Source organism: Carica papaya, chromosome 2 (genome assembly GCF_054855325.1).
Source record: "Carica papaya isolate Zhongbai chromosome 2, ASM5485532v1, whole genome shotgun sequence".
In the NCBI taxonomy this organism is placed as follows: domain Eukaryota; kingdom Viridiplantae; phylum Streptophyta; class Magnoliopsida; order Brassicales; family Caricaceae; genus Carica; species Carica papaya.
Window position 1 is genome coordinate 4,761,942 of NC_142310.1, and position 11,875 is coordinate 4,773,816.

The 11,875-nt window shown below is 34.3% G+C and overlaps 2 protein-coding genes and 1 non-coding gene across 6 annotated transcripts; 2 read left to right on the top strand and 1 right to left on the bottom strand.

Moving 5' to 3' along the window:
• Positions 1-1,598: 1,598 nt before the first annotated feature.
• On the bottom strand, positions 1,599-8,314 carry LOC110819140 (WD-40 repeat family protein / notchless protein). Its single transcript, XM_088212853.1, has 13 exons — positions 8,079-8,314; positions 7,713-7,794; positions 7,548-7,637; positions 6,786-6,911; positions 6,570-6,697; positions 5,636-5,835; positions 5,097-5,160; positions 4,116-4,226; positions 3,268-3,405; positions 2,443-2,585; positions 2,309-2,363; positions 2,164-2,220; positions 1,599-2,076 (listed from the first exon to the last, which is right to left on the bottom strand). The coding sequence occupies exons 1-13, from the start codon at positions 8,229-8,231 to the stop codon at positions 1,993-1,995; spliced, it is 1,431 nt and encodes a 476-aa protein (XP_088068979.1). The 5' UTR covers positions 8,232-8,314; the 3' UTR covers positions 1,599-1,992.
• An 82-nt stretch (positions 8,315-8,396) lies between these two features.
• On the top strand, positions 8,397-8,468 carry TRNAM-CAU (transfer RNA methionine (anticodon CAU)). The gene has a single exon. It is a non-coding gene; the product is annotated as a tRNA-Met (tRNA).
• Positions 8,469-8,556: 88 nt separating this feature from the next.
• On the top strand, positions 8,557-11,761 carry LOC110819267 (uncharacterized). Of its 4 annotated transcripts, none has more exons than XM_022048395.2 (8): positions 8,557-8,975; positions 9,123-9,214; positions 9,435-9,502; positions 10,367-10,485; positions 10,667-10,773; positions 11,024-11,073; positions 11,187-11,269; positions 11,356-11,761. In XM_022048395.2, the coding sequence occupies exons 2-8, from the start codon at positions 9,157-9,159 to the stop codon at positions 11,468-11,470; spliced, it is 600 nt and encodes a 199-aa protein (XP_021904087.1). In that variant the 5' UTR covers positions 8,557-8,975; positions 9,123-9,156; the 3' UTR covers positions 11,471-11,761. The 4 variants fall into 4 exon arrangements, with proteins under 4 accessions (XP_021904087.1, XP_021904086.1, XP_021904085.1 ...); XM_022048394.2 differs by having other exon boundaries at positions 8,558-8,975; positions 9,119-9,214; XM_022048393.2 differs by having other exon boundaries at positions 8,558-8,975; positions 9,432-9,502.
• Positions 11,762-11,875: the final 114 nt, after the last annotated feature.

Genomic DNA, 11,875 nt, shown 5'->3' on the forward strand with positions numbered 1-11,875 from the left:
ATCTTAAGTAATTTCCTTTCCCCACACATCACATCACAATCACAATCACAATCACAATCACATACATATATATTACTTATATTTATATGTGTATCTGAGATTTTTGAAATATCTATACTGAGTTCTACTATTCCATGTATAATGCCTAAATTTAATATTATAAATGTGTGATTGAGTTATATTAATAGTTTAATTAATATAAAATTATAATTAAGTTAAAGCTCTAGATAAAAATAATATTTTATAATTGTTAAGTTTTTTTTTTTTATTTTTTATCTAGTGTTTTAAAATTGATAAAACTTAATTTAATTTATTTTTTTATATAAAACAAATTGTTATTCAAATTGAATTAATATTCTTGTTATAATATTGTTTACACTTTTATTTTTATAATAATTAAAATGAGAATTTAGTATTCATTTAACAAACAAATTAATTCAATTCAATTTCGGTTGAGAAGTTTCTTACTTTATAATTAAAATTAAAATTAAAATAACATAAGAAATACCTAACCATTACACATATGTAATTAACACATATCAGAACATTTAAATCTTTAATTTTTTTTTTATTATTATAAAAAAAAGAGATAAGAAGGTCCAGCTGTGAGACCAAAAGCCAAGCGTGTGACAAAGTACAGTACATACAAACATAGAGAAAATGATGAGTAAATTCCAAGAGTACCCTATTGTTAAACGTACCATAATTCATAATGGTCTTAAATTATTATTAATTTTCGCTAGGTTGGTTCATTAAATAGGTACCAATTTATACCATAAACTATAATAACATTAACTCAAAACTAAAATATAAAGTTGAGGTGGTCGTACAAATTGATATATTTGGATTTGGTTGTTTGGCTATTTTCACCCATTTTCTTAGTATTTTGAAAATAATAATCATAAAATAAGGTTGCCTGCTCAAATATTTCAAAATTTGAACACTGCATAGGATGCCCATGTATGCTCTCTTTAAATTTCAATTATCAGCTTATTAAATTTGATTCTTTCTAAATTGTGCACAGTCACTGTAATACGAAGAACAGATTTCTGAATGTTCATAACTTGATTCAGACTAGAAAATTAAATTGAATTAAATAGATAAATTATATATATATATATATACATATTTAAAAAAAAAAAAAAAAGTAAAATAGATACAAATGGAGAACCGATCAGAGTTGGGTACAAGGGGGAAGTCACGTGCAAATTAAAAATAATGGAGCAGTCAATGGTCTAGATCTGGGGCACAGCACGTGCATTAACTAAGTCTCAGTCCAACTACAATAATGCCTACTTACTTATACACACATTAATTTATTATTATTATTCGGTTCAGTTTGAAAATATATATTTAATAGCATGTAAACCGTTTTTCTAATGAAAAGAGTTTTTGAATTCAATAGCGTGTAGTGGTTCACTCAGTAAGCTAGAAGAGGAGGTTATAAAAATGTGGATATATAAACATATCTACTTTAACATATACAAAGAATATGTCTACATATATGTAAAACTCCAGTTTTTCTTGCGTCCCCTGGAAAAAACTATAATATGATTGGATAGAGAATTGTAGCAAATAAATTTGAGAGTAACAATTACTGAACTTTAACAACTATATCACATTCATCTTCTGAGCTCTGTCAAAATTGTTAACAAAATGGCTAAACAAAAATCTGATAGTTTCTAATCAAGTGTACATTTTTTACACAGCTTATAAGTCAGAGAATAAATAAATTTTTCGGCTTTCTTGAACTTATATGACAGACTCTCAATTTAACTGTTATATGTAATAAATTAACTTCTAAATCAAACACGGCCTTCTCAAGGATCCAGCCTCTCGAGTTTAATTCTGTATCATCTCAATACTGTGATTCTCACGCATGTTGGTATATTACTTTGTAGATGAGCAAAGATTTTGCTGTTGGGACAAGAAATTGCCATACCAGTTTAAGTGCAGGACGCAAATAACTTTCATCTTCTCCCTTGACAATCTTTAGCCCATCCACAGCTTCAATACTCTGTCTTTGCCTCCAGACGCGACCTTCTCACCATCTGGACTCCAATCAACAGCATAGACCTTCAACCAGAAGATTAAAGGTCAGTTACCAGAACAACTATATTGTGGGACACTAGGGTTGGATAGCCCTCTTGAGATGGAAGATACCTCATCCGCATGGCCAGGAAGATCTTGTTTCAGCTTCTTTGTTCGAATGTCCCAAACCTTTGAAAAGAAAATTGGTTGCACGTTTAAGACGCAAAGAAATAGTATCTAAATTAGCACCTTCTTTGATGTGTCCAATATGAGTTACCTTTAGCGTGGAATCTTTGCTCCCGCTTAAAAGCAGCCTACTGTCAGCAGACCAGCTGTCGAGAGCAATACAGGATAAAATGATAAATCCTTCTCAACATAGGTGGAGATGAAGAAGTGTTGGAAAGTTCAAACCTAATTTGATAAACAGGCCCAACATGACCGCGGAAAGCAGCAACAAATTTCCCTGTAAGACCATTCCATAGCTTGACTGACCTATCAAATGAGGCACTGGCTACCCATTGCCCATCCGGTGAAAAATATACGTGGTTTACAAGCTGTACAAACAACAGAAAGCTAAAAAATCAAATCTTTTTTTAGTATTTAGTTCAAGTCTATTAATATGAAGTAATATGTATTATCGGTTGTGTGACGCTAGTCCAAGCTGCTCAGATATCAAAGACTTCCTAACTGTCAGGTAAATAATGAGTGAGTATTTGGGATTTGCTTATTTAGTGCTCATTAGCAAGTAACTCTGCACTCTCTTTTAACAAAATAAGCAAAGTCTTCAAAGTAAACTTAACAAGGAAATGCATCCTATTCCTACTGTTGGCATGTGCTCATCTTTCTTCCCTATTGATTTACTTTTTTACCATATTAGAAGAGTTTTCTAACATGACTTGAGGCAATTTGCCTCCGAGAATTTCAAGCAGTAAAGCGGAAAACAACAATTTTTATCTTTTTAATGAACTCTTCACTCTTACACTAAGAAGACAAATATCTCTACGACACTTTTTTTTTTCCCGTATAAAAATTTGAGACATCTCAGAATTTTTATCTTAAACAAGTACTTTGCTACTTCAAATAATTTAAAGCACAATTCTTTAAGCGATTCTAAACATCTATAGTATGATTTAGTCAAGATAGATAGTAAAATAACATGAAAATACAATCAATAATGCATTGGCAATGGATAAAGAACCGTATTGCAATCATAAGAAGGCAATCGTCACTTAATACCTGTTGGTGACCTGTCATACGAGTCTTGGGGTGTTTGTTGACAGCAGGTTCCCAGAGGAACATGGTGAAATCATCAGATCCTGAAACTAATCTTTCAGGGGCGTTCCCTTTCATTTTGTTATAACGTTCAAGGGCAACCTACAATTATCAAAACCGATGAAGTTTGGTCAACTTTACAGAGTGAGATACAAAAAGAAGTGTGGTCAGGAGTTGCCAACGCAAGAGAGAAGAACAAGAATGAGTTGCACTCCAAGACGTCCGCAGAAAGCAATTAACAAATAACTAAACATCTAATTCTCAAGAATCCTAAGGGCAAACTTGTAATTGACAAGGCTACAAAAGACTATCTAAAATCTGTGAGTTCCATCATAAGTTTTCTTCTTAACATATTTCTAGCAAAGCAACCTTCAGGACATTTGACTTTGACAAGTCCACAGTTATGCGAGTGATTTTCATCTTTCCCCTTGTTATTGTTCCAATATGAGGCAAGCCAAAACTGAAAAACTCCCTATACCCACAGAAGCAAAAATGTAACAGTTGTTTTTGATCTTTGAACTTAATTGTGTCACAGAACCCACAAGAAAATACTCTAAAACCTACTGGTTAAATGTTTATGCAACTAATTTTGCTCATCCTGGTAGCAGGATAATTTCTTTTATTTTCTTTGGACAGTAATCTGATTAGTTGAATAAAATTCCTAATATACACACAGGTCTAAACACCAATGATCTAAAAATGAAACATGGACGAATAATAAACAGAAAATGATGTCAACATCAAAAACTACCTAGGAAATTAAAACAGAACGTGGAAGACATTTACAATTGCCAAATAATAAAAAAAATCACCTTCTTCATTTCCTCCGGTGATGAATAGTGTTTACTGGTGTGGTCAAAAGCCCCAGTTCGAAGAACATATTCAGTGCTTAATGCAAGGGAATTAACCCAGTGCCCATGACCCTGAAATGCTTTTGAGAGTAAGTAACAGAAATACAAAACAATAACAATAGGAGAACCACGATCTCAAGAGAAACTGAACAACAAGTGACAGAAGTCCTAATACATTGAGTACCTAGCTTCCACTATAAAGGGGATTTTCTTTTGCTTTTTCTTTTTTGTTTTGGCTCAAAACAACTGAGAGACTTCAATTAAAGAACTATGTGGGATGAAAACGTGATCTGCAATGTCAAGCTTAAGGAAAGGCAACAAAACAAGATTGAGGCCATCTATTGATGCAATGGAAATTAAGGTTTTAACAGAAGAAAATCACCACATGGCTCACATAAGACATAATGGAATTTAACATGGACGAGGATGACACTAATCATAATTTCGGGGATAAGATAATAAGACGAAACGTAAAAATCTGTGGTGTTCTATGGTGGATCTCTTTTCAATTTATCGGGAATTTTTTTTTGAAATAAAAGAGAAATGTGTTATTATGAACATAGGTACCAAGAGGGTACTACTCGTATATAAAATAATTACATGTCAATCAAGTGGTGAATGATTAGTCCTATATTTTTCCAATCTAATATGTCATGACCCAATAAGATTGAACCAAAAGTGTGAATCCATTTCACAAAGTAGTTTCCTTCCCTCAAAAGCTCTTGTCAATTGGTGAATTTTATTTATCCAATAATAAGCTCTGTAAATTCACTAATCGATAAGAAAAAAGATAAACAGACGCAGATAAAAAGACAAAAACAGCTAGCATAATATGATAAGGAAATTGGAATGTTGTAGAATGCTCGTAGAAGAACATTGATGGGGAACATGATAAGGAAAAACAAATTTCAAAATAGTAATTCAAAACATGTATATAGTGACCTTCAATTCACGAATTAGCTTCCCTTGTTTAGTTTCCCAGACTTTTATTGTACAATCCTGGGAGCTGCAGCATTAATCTGAAAACATGAGTAACCCACAGCAATATACTAAATAGCAACTTTTAAAGCATCAAATTTATGGATATTTCATTGTCTTACTAAAAAGTTTCAGAAGCATAAATGATATTACATGCATCATGATGGCAGCTAGTAATATCCATCTACATGGGGATGATACAGAAGTTTTACATTTCATCAAGAAGAAAGGACAAGCATTCTTTTTTCTTTTTTTTTTTTGAACTCTGGTTTAGCGTTTTACCATATAAGTCTAATGCTTTTAACTCTTCTAAATACAAACAGGACAATGGAATGGAGAAGTTATGTCTGTAATGTGAGAACTAAGCTATGAATTTATATCTTCTAAATCTATTTGCATATTCTGAAGAAAACCAGGATTCTTTGCTATAGATCATTCCCAAGCTAAATAACATCTCAATACTAAGATCTAACCAATAAGTAAAAGAAGAGGAAAATGTATACCCTGTATATATCACTCCATCGCCACCCCATTTCACACAGGTTACAGCGAGTGTGTGACCACTAAGGCAAATGACACATTTCCTTAGTGCAATGTCCCATATCCGCGCATCACCATCTTTGCTAGAACTTACAAAGCGACGGCAAGGTGCATTCAGGTGAAGTGGTTCCCATGAGATACCAGTAATCCATTTTTTGTGGCCCTAATATGAACAAAATTCAATTACTAGTGTCAGATTGACTCGGACCATTGATTAAAAATCAAACTTATGACATTCCCCTTCATTAACATGTCCAATCAGAGAATGATGCTTTGCATTATCATCATTTAGTTAAGTTTCAACAATTATATTAAAAGGATACCCAGTGACTAGTTATACTTGAAAATAGAAAAGAAAAGAAAAAGACATCAACCTATCTTGTAAAAGTAAGCCCAACTTGCAAGAAAAGAAGTGAAACCTTCCTAGTATTTCCTGAAATTCTAAAGCTTTAACAGGCATGGTATTTCAGCAACAGAAAGATTTGATAAAAAAACAAGAACTCTTGAACAAATCGGAAAGAACATGACTGCAAATTTTCTCCCTCAAATGATACTGTCATTATTGAAAGGAAGAGAAGGTAAAAAATAAAAAAGCAAAATTCAAAATCTGTTTGAAGAAACTAAAAAATTTCCACAACAACAGTCCTACTTAAAAAAAAATTTGATCACTCATATTTTTCCATAACAGAGAAACACATATCGAAACTAAGTTTAGCATAAATACAAGGAACCATGGCCTCCCTCACCCCCAAGTGAACATTTAGCCTCAACAAATGTAACGAATCCATGAAATAGATGCAGAAGCTTGTCTCTAGAAAACTTCAAGATCAAGTCAAGTAGCATGATAATGAACTGAGAAAAATACCGAGATCAGTCACTCAAGTACAAAGACATTACAGTAAATGGATTGCCTGATGCCTTCCCTGTCTGTGGGTCCCAACATTGAAGTTCTCCACCCTTGCTGCCACTCACAAGATGCTTAGCATCAGGTGACCATGCAATAGAAAGAACCCAATTCTTGTGCCCTAAATAAAATTAGAGGGGGAATTTTTAATATGGTAGCTGGAAGGGTGTTGGTTCTAACAGACAGAGATAGTGTATAGTTAATATAACCTGTACAAGTAAACATAGGTGTCTGGGTATTAAGGTCCCATAGTCGGACAGTGGTATCACCAGAGCCACTTGCCAGCTGCCGCCCGTCAGGACTGAAGGCAACTGAAAGTACAGCTTCCGAGTGACCTGTTTTGACCAGACAATTATACGGGCTTAATAAAATCAATAAACTAATACTCATAGTTAACATGAACTTAAGGGAATCATATATTCATATAATAATTTGAAAACAAAGGCTTCTTTTACTTTAATAGAAAAATGATAAGAAAAAAATCTATCAATTAAACTTATTGATAGAGCGTACCAGATAGAAAAGGAATAAATAAATCAAGATTTAGTCTACATTTATCAAAGCATGTTCTTAAGGAGGATAATGAGCATGCCTTATTCATTCATGTTCTTTTTTCTTTTCTTTTTTTCCTTTGGATGATATATCAGACTCTATAAATCAGTCATTTTCTATACAGCGAAGATCATAAACCTTTAGATTTAGTCATATTATCATATCAATGGTTTTCAACACAAAAATCTTAGATATAAGATTAAGCACAAAAAAAAACGCTACCTTTCTTATTTCTTAAAACATGACATTACCAAAATGCAGCTATAAAGAGGCGCAACTAATACCGTGCCCACCATTTATTGATAACCAAAAATTGCAGCAATCAACCCGAACAATATATTATCAAAAAGAGAAAAAAAGGGCCTATATAAGCAATTTTAATCTCCATATAAAGTCTTGAAGGAATTGCTATTTCATACCCGCAATTGTTGCTGAACATCGATTGACAGGTCTAATTCGGAAAATAGCTTGTGGCTGATAAACTATTGGGAGCACCTTCTCCACAGAAACTGAAACATAATTGTGTTTGATTAGCATAAATAAATGAAAAAAGAATGAACTGCATTATCAATACTTTAAGTTACCTTTGTTTTTCTCTAAGTAAGTTCCCAATGACACAAGAAGTTCTTCATCTGATATATAGAAAGAATACGGCAACTTCTCTTCCTGAACAAACAAATAATACAAAGTTCATTACTATTTCATTCAAGGAAGCATATGCACACGTCTTCTAGGATTTGTCTTTATACACCAAAATCTGTTTTACGTATTTCCTTCATCCCCAGCCCAAACAAATTTCTTATGATCAAACTTCCGAAATTTCAGAACTAAACAGGTCTAATGACTCACCTCTCTCCCAGCAAAATCTTGATAACCAAACAGAGGGAAATAAGACGAAAGAAATTTCAAAACAACAAACTAAAAACTAAGAACTTGGAAATGGTGCTTACATTGTTGAGAAGCTTATTAACGAGTTCTTGAAGCTGTTGAGGAACGGTGTTTTGGGGGATGTACATAGGGGACCCTAAAGGAGTCCCCTCTGGGTCAGTTAAGAGACACATCACATTCTTCGTCTCTTCCATCTGCTCCATCACCATATCCATTTTTGTCTATTTGGTCTCCAAATTTGTAGCGTATTAGAAGAGTTTACAATATGGCGGTTTACAGTTCCATCAACAAGGGTTTTGGAAAGAGCTAGGGTTTAGATGGAGGAGAGAATGGGAAAAACACTAGTTTAAGAATGAATTTTAAATGTAGACCATCAACTAATCAGAGTGGCGCAGCGGAAGCGTGGTGGGCCCATAACCCACAGGTCCCAGGATCGAAACCTGGCTCTGATAAGCATTTTTGTTCTATTTTTCTAAACGACATCGTGTTCGAGCTTCACCTTGTCTTTTTTATTCGGTCTCTGTTTTCCCAAAGGACACATCGTCTTCGTGCAAAATCGTGCTTGTCCATTTTTCTAAAGGACATCTGTTCGTGCTTAAACATGAAAACGCTGCGTTTAATGTAATTTAATTCTTTGAAGAAAATCGGGAAATCAAAAGCTCTCGTCTTCCTCACGTCTACTTCTCTACGGCAATAGCCATCCATTTTATATATTCTTCGTCTCCATCAATCACCAGTTTCTTCTCTGCTTCGTTTCTCCCGACCCTACTCCTTCCCTTAATCATTTCCTTTCATAAATATATATATAAAGAATCCCCAAATCCATATCAAAACCCTATACTCTGCAACTCCTCTTCACTGCGCATTATCGCACAGCCGTCGCCAAACAGCCTCGGCGGACGCAGACATACTCTCCCGACAAGTGTCCCAGCGAACAACCTGTTCCTGGGTGTCATCTGGTGATCCTCTCACCTTAGTGTTATTATTATTATTGTTCCTCTTTATGAGTTTTGTATTATCTTTCTCTAATGTCTGTTCTTCAATTTTACGCTGTGGCGTTAAGAAACTGATGCAAATGATTTTTCTGTTTCACTCGGATTAGAAAGCTTGAAGCTTGGGGTTTAATTGGTTGCTTCGATTATGCTAATCTCTAGGCTCTCAAAGATTGGTTTTAGGATCGTTAAAGAGCTCCCGAGAGGTACTGTGATTTCCATCTTATGTTGAAGTCATTTAATACACTAAGAACAATAGCTTTCTTATTTCAAATTCATTGTTTTCCTACACACACACACATATTAAATAAAGCTGGGCTGCTAGGTCGTCCTTGAATACCTCAACAAGATGAATGGATGATGTATAATTCCTGCAAAAATGGATTTTTTTGTTGAATTTTCTCTCATGTGCATTATCTTCAGTAGGAACATGTACATCCCTTAATAGAGGAGCATTAATCCAGAGGAAATGTGGTCAATACTTGCAACCTCAGGTTAGTGACAAAGCACTCTTATATTGATTACTTTTAAGATTAATAAGCATTTTGCTTACCAATTAAATTAATGTGAGATTTGGGTGGGATCGGTTGCCGGTTGCTCTCCTTAGTTGCTGCCTTTTGTTTTAAGTTACTTTGGAGTGCTTACCTTTATAAGAACAGTAGTCACTAGTCATGCGTGATTTTGTAGTTCTAAACAAGGGAAAATAGAATCTTTGTGATGAAAATCTTGTTAAAATCATTTTCTTGTTTATGACCACGTAGCTCTAGATTTAGTTTTGCTAGATGCTGGTCTAATGTACTTCAACCTTTTCTGCTCAAGGCACTTGAGTTTGTAATTAATGAAATTTGAAAAAGAAAAGAAAGTATAGTTTAGTTGGAGGCATGTGGAAGGATTTGGCTCTAGTTGCGTGGCATATAGGCTTGAAAATTCTCAACTGTTATGGTATGCGCAGTATACTTCAGCAGTCAATTCCTTTTTTTTTCAGTTTGCTTTATGTTGGACTACGGCTTGTAATCCAGTGGTTGGCACAAGCTTTCTCCTCCTTGAAAGTTTGGGTTTAAGCCTTTCAATAGTTAGATCTGTATAAGAGAAAAAAATGATTGACTCTCTGTCTAAAGAGGTGCTGCATTTTAGTCTTAAAAAAAGGAAAACGAAAGCAGTTTTCTCTGATTGATAGTCTTGTGCTTCTTGTCAATATTGAAATAGAAATATGAAAAACTGAATATTCTGCAACTAGATAATTCCAGGGAATAAGGCATAAATCATGTGGTTGTCAACATGGCTTCGAATTTAATTGGTGGTTTTCAGGCTTATGTTTCTTCCTTTTTATTTAGTTAGTTCTCAAATTTCTTTGACAGAATGGATTATGGGGAGCAGAAAAGGTATTCCAGATTGCTGCATGTCAGAGGCATCGGTATTTTTCGACCACACCTAGTAATAATGGTTTGACTCAGGAAGGGAATCAAGAGAAGGAAATGTAAGTTGTTTCTACTTGATATTTGCAAGAATGATGTTTTTGTTTCTTACAAAAAAGAAGACTGTGTTGTGTTTGGGACACGGGAATGTTTTAGACGGCTTCAAATTTTTCCTCCCTGTTTAAATTTAAATTGATCATAATTCTGTAGTTCTTTTTTTCACGCATATGCTTTGCTTTGTAGGATATCTGTGACTTTTGTTGACAAGGAAGGAGAGGAAAAGAATATCAAGGTTCCAGTTGGAACGTCTATGTTAGAAGCTGCTCATGAAAATGATATAGAACTTGAAGGTAAGGATTGTTGTCTGCTTGTAAGAAACAGAATTAATCTTCTGCTGTTTCCATTGGACACCTCTGATATGCTTCCAACTTGTAACTTGGTATTTTTCCATGGAATTATGGGGTTGGTTTAAAATGTTCTTTCCATGTTTCAATTTCCTATCTCTTATATGTTGCTGTAGTGGATACATCAAAATTGCACCAGTTTCTGATTCATCCTATAGCCAAAGTTAAAACATTCTGATTTTAATTTTCTTTTCAGGAGCATGTGAAGGCTCACTTGCCTGTTCAACATGTCATGTGATTGTTATGGTATTGTATCATCAATTGAAAAAAAAAAAAAAACAAAGTTGCTTTTCAGCTTTCTTCATTTCGAAGAGAGTTTTTACTAATTTTAAGATGTTATCTTTTTAATAATGTGGCAGGATGTAGAATACTACAATAAGTTAGATGACCCAACTGATGAGGAGAATGACATGTTGGATCTTGCTTTCGGCCTTACAGAAACGTAAGTTTTACAAAAAGAAACCTCCTCCATAGAAACTTCTCTCAACCTTGGGACTTAGATTCACTCTTATGTTCATGATTTTTCAGGTCTCGGCTTGGATGCCAAATTGTTGCACGGCCTGAGCTTGATGGCATTCGCTTAGCAATCCCTGCCGCCACCCGGAACTTTGCAGTTGATGGATATGTTCCGAAACCACACTAGACAACAAAATTTTTTTATTTGAGTAAAAGAACACACGGCCATCCCCAGTTTTGTAGCTTTTTTATTGGATCAGAAGATCATCTATGATCTGTTTCTCTATTTTTTTTTTATTGTATCGATAATTGATTACTAGGCGCAGATTAAATCAACCCTATACCACCTCAGTTATTGATCAAGTTATGTCAAAGGGAGGGTATTTTCCCCACCTTTACAGTGTGCTAGCTTATCTTCGCGCACTGTCATTGGTTTGATCAAAGCAATGTCTCAAGCAAAAAAATTTTCTCCTTTCAAGTGTGCCGGTTTTCCTCCATGAATCATTTTTCCTGCAGGCCATTGGTGTCTGTATTTCTTGGGTTATTGCATATAGTAAAGGAGATTCGGGCTTATTATATTCATTTGACTAAT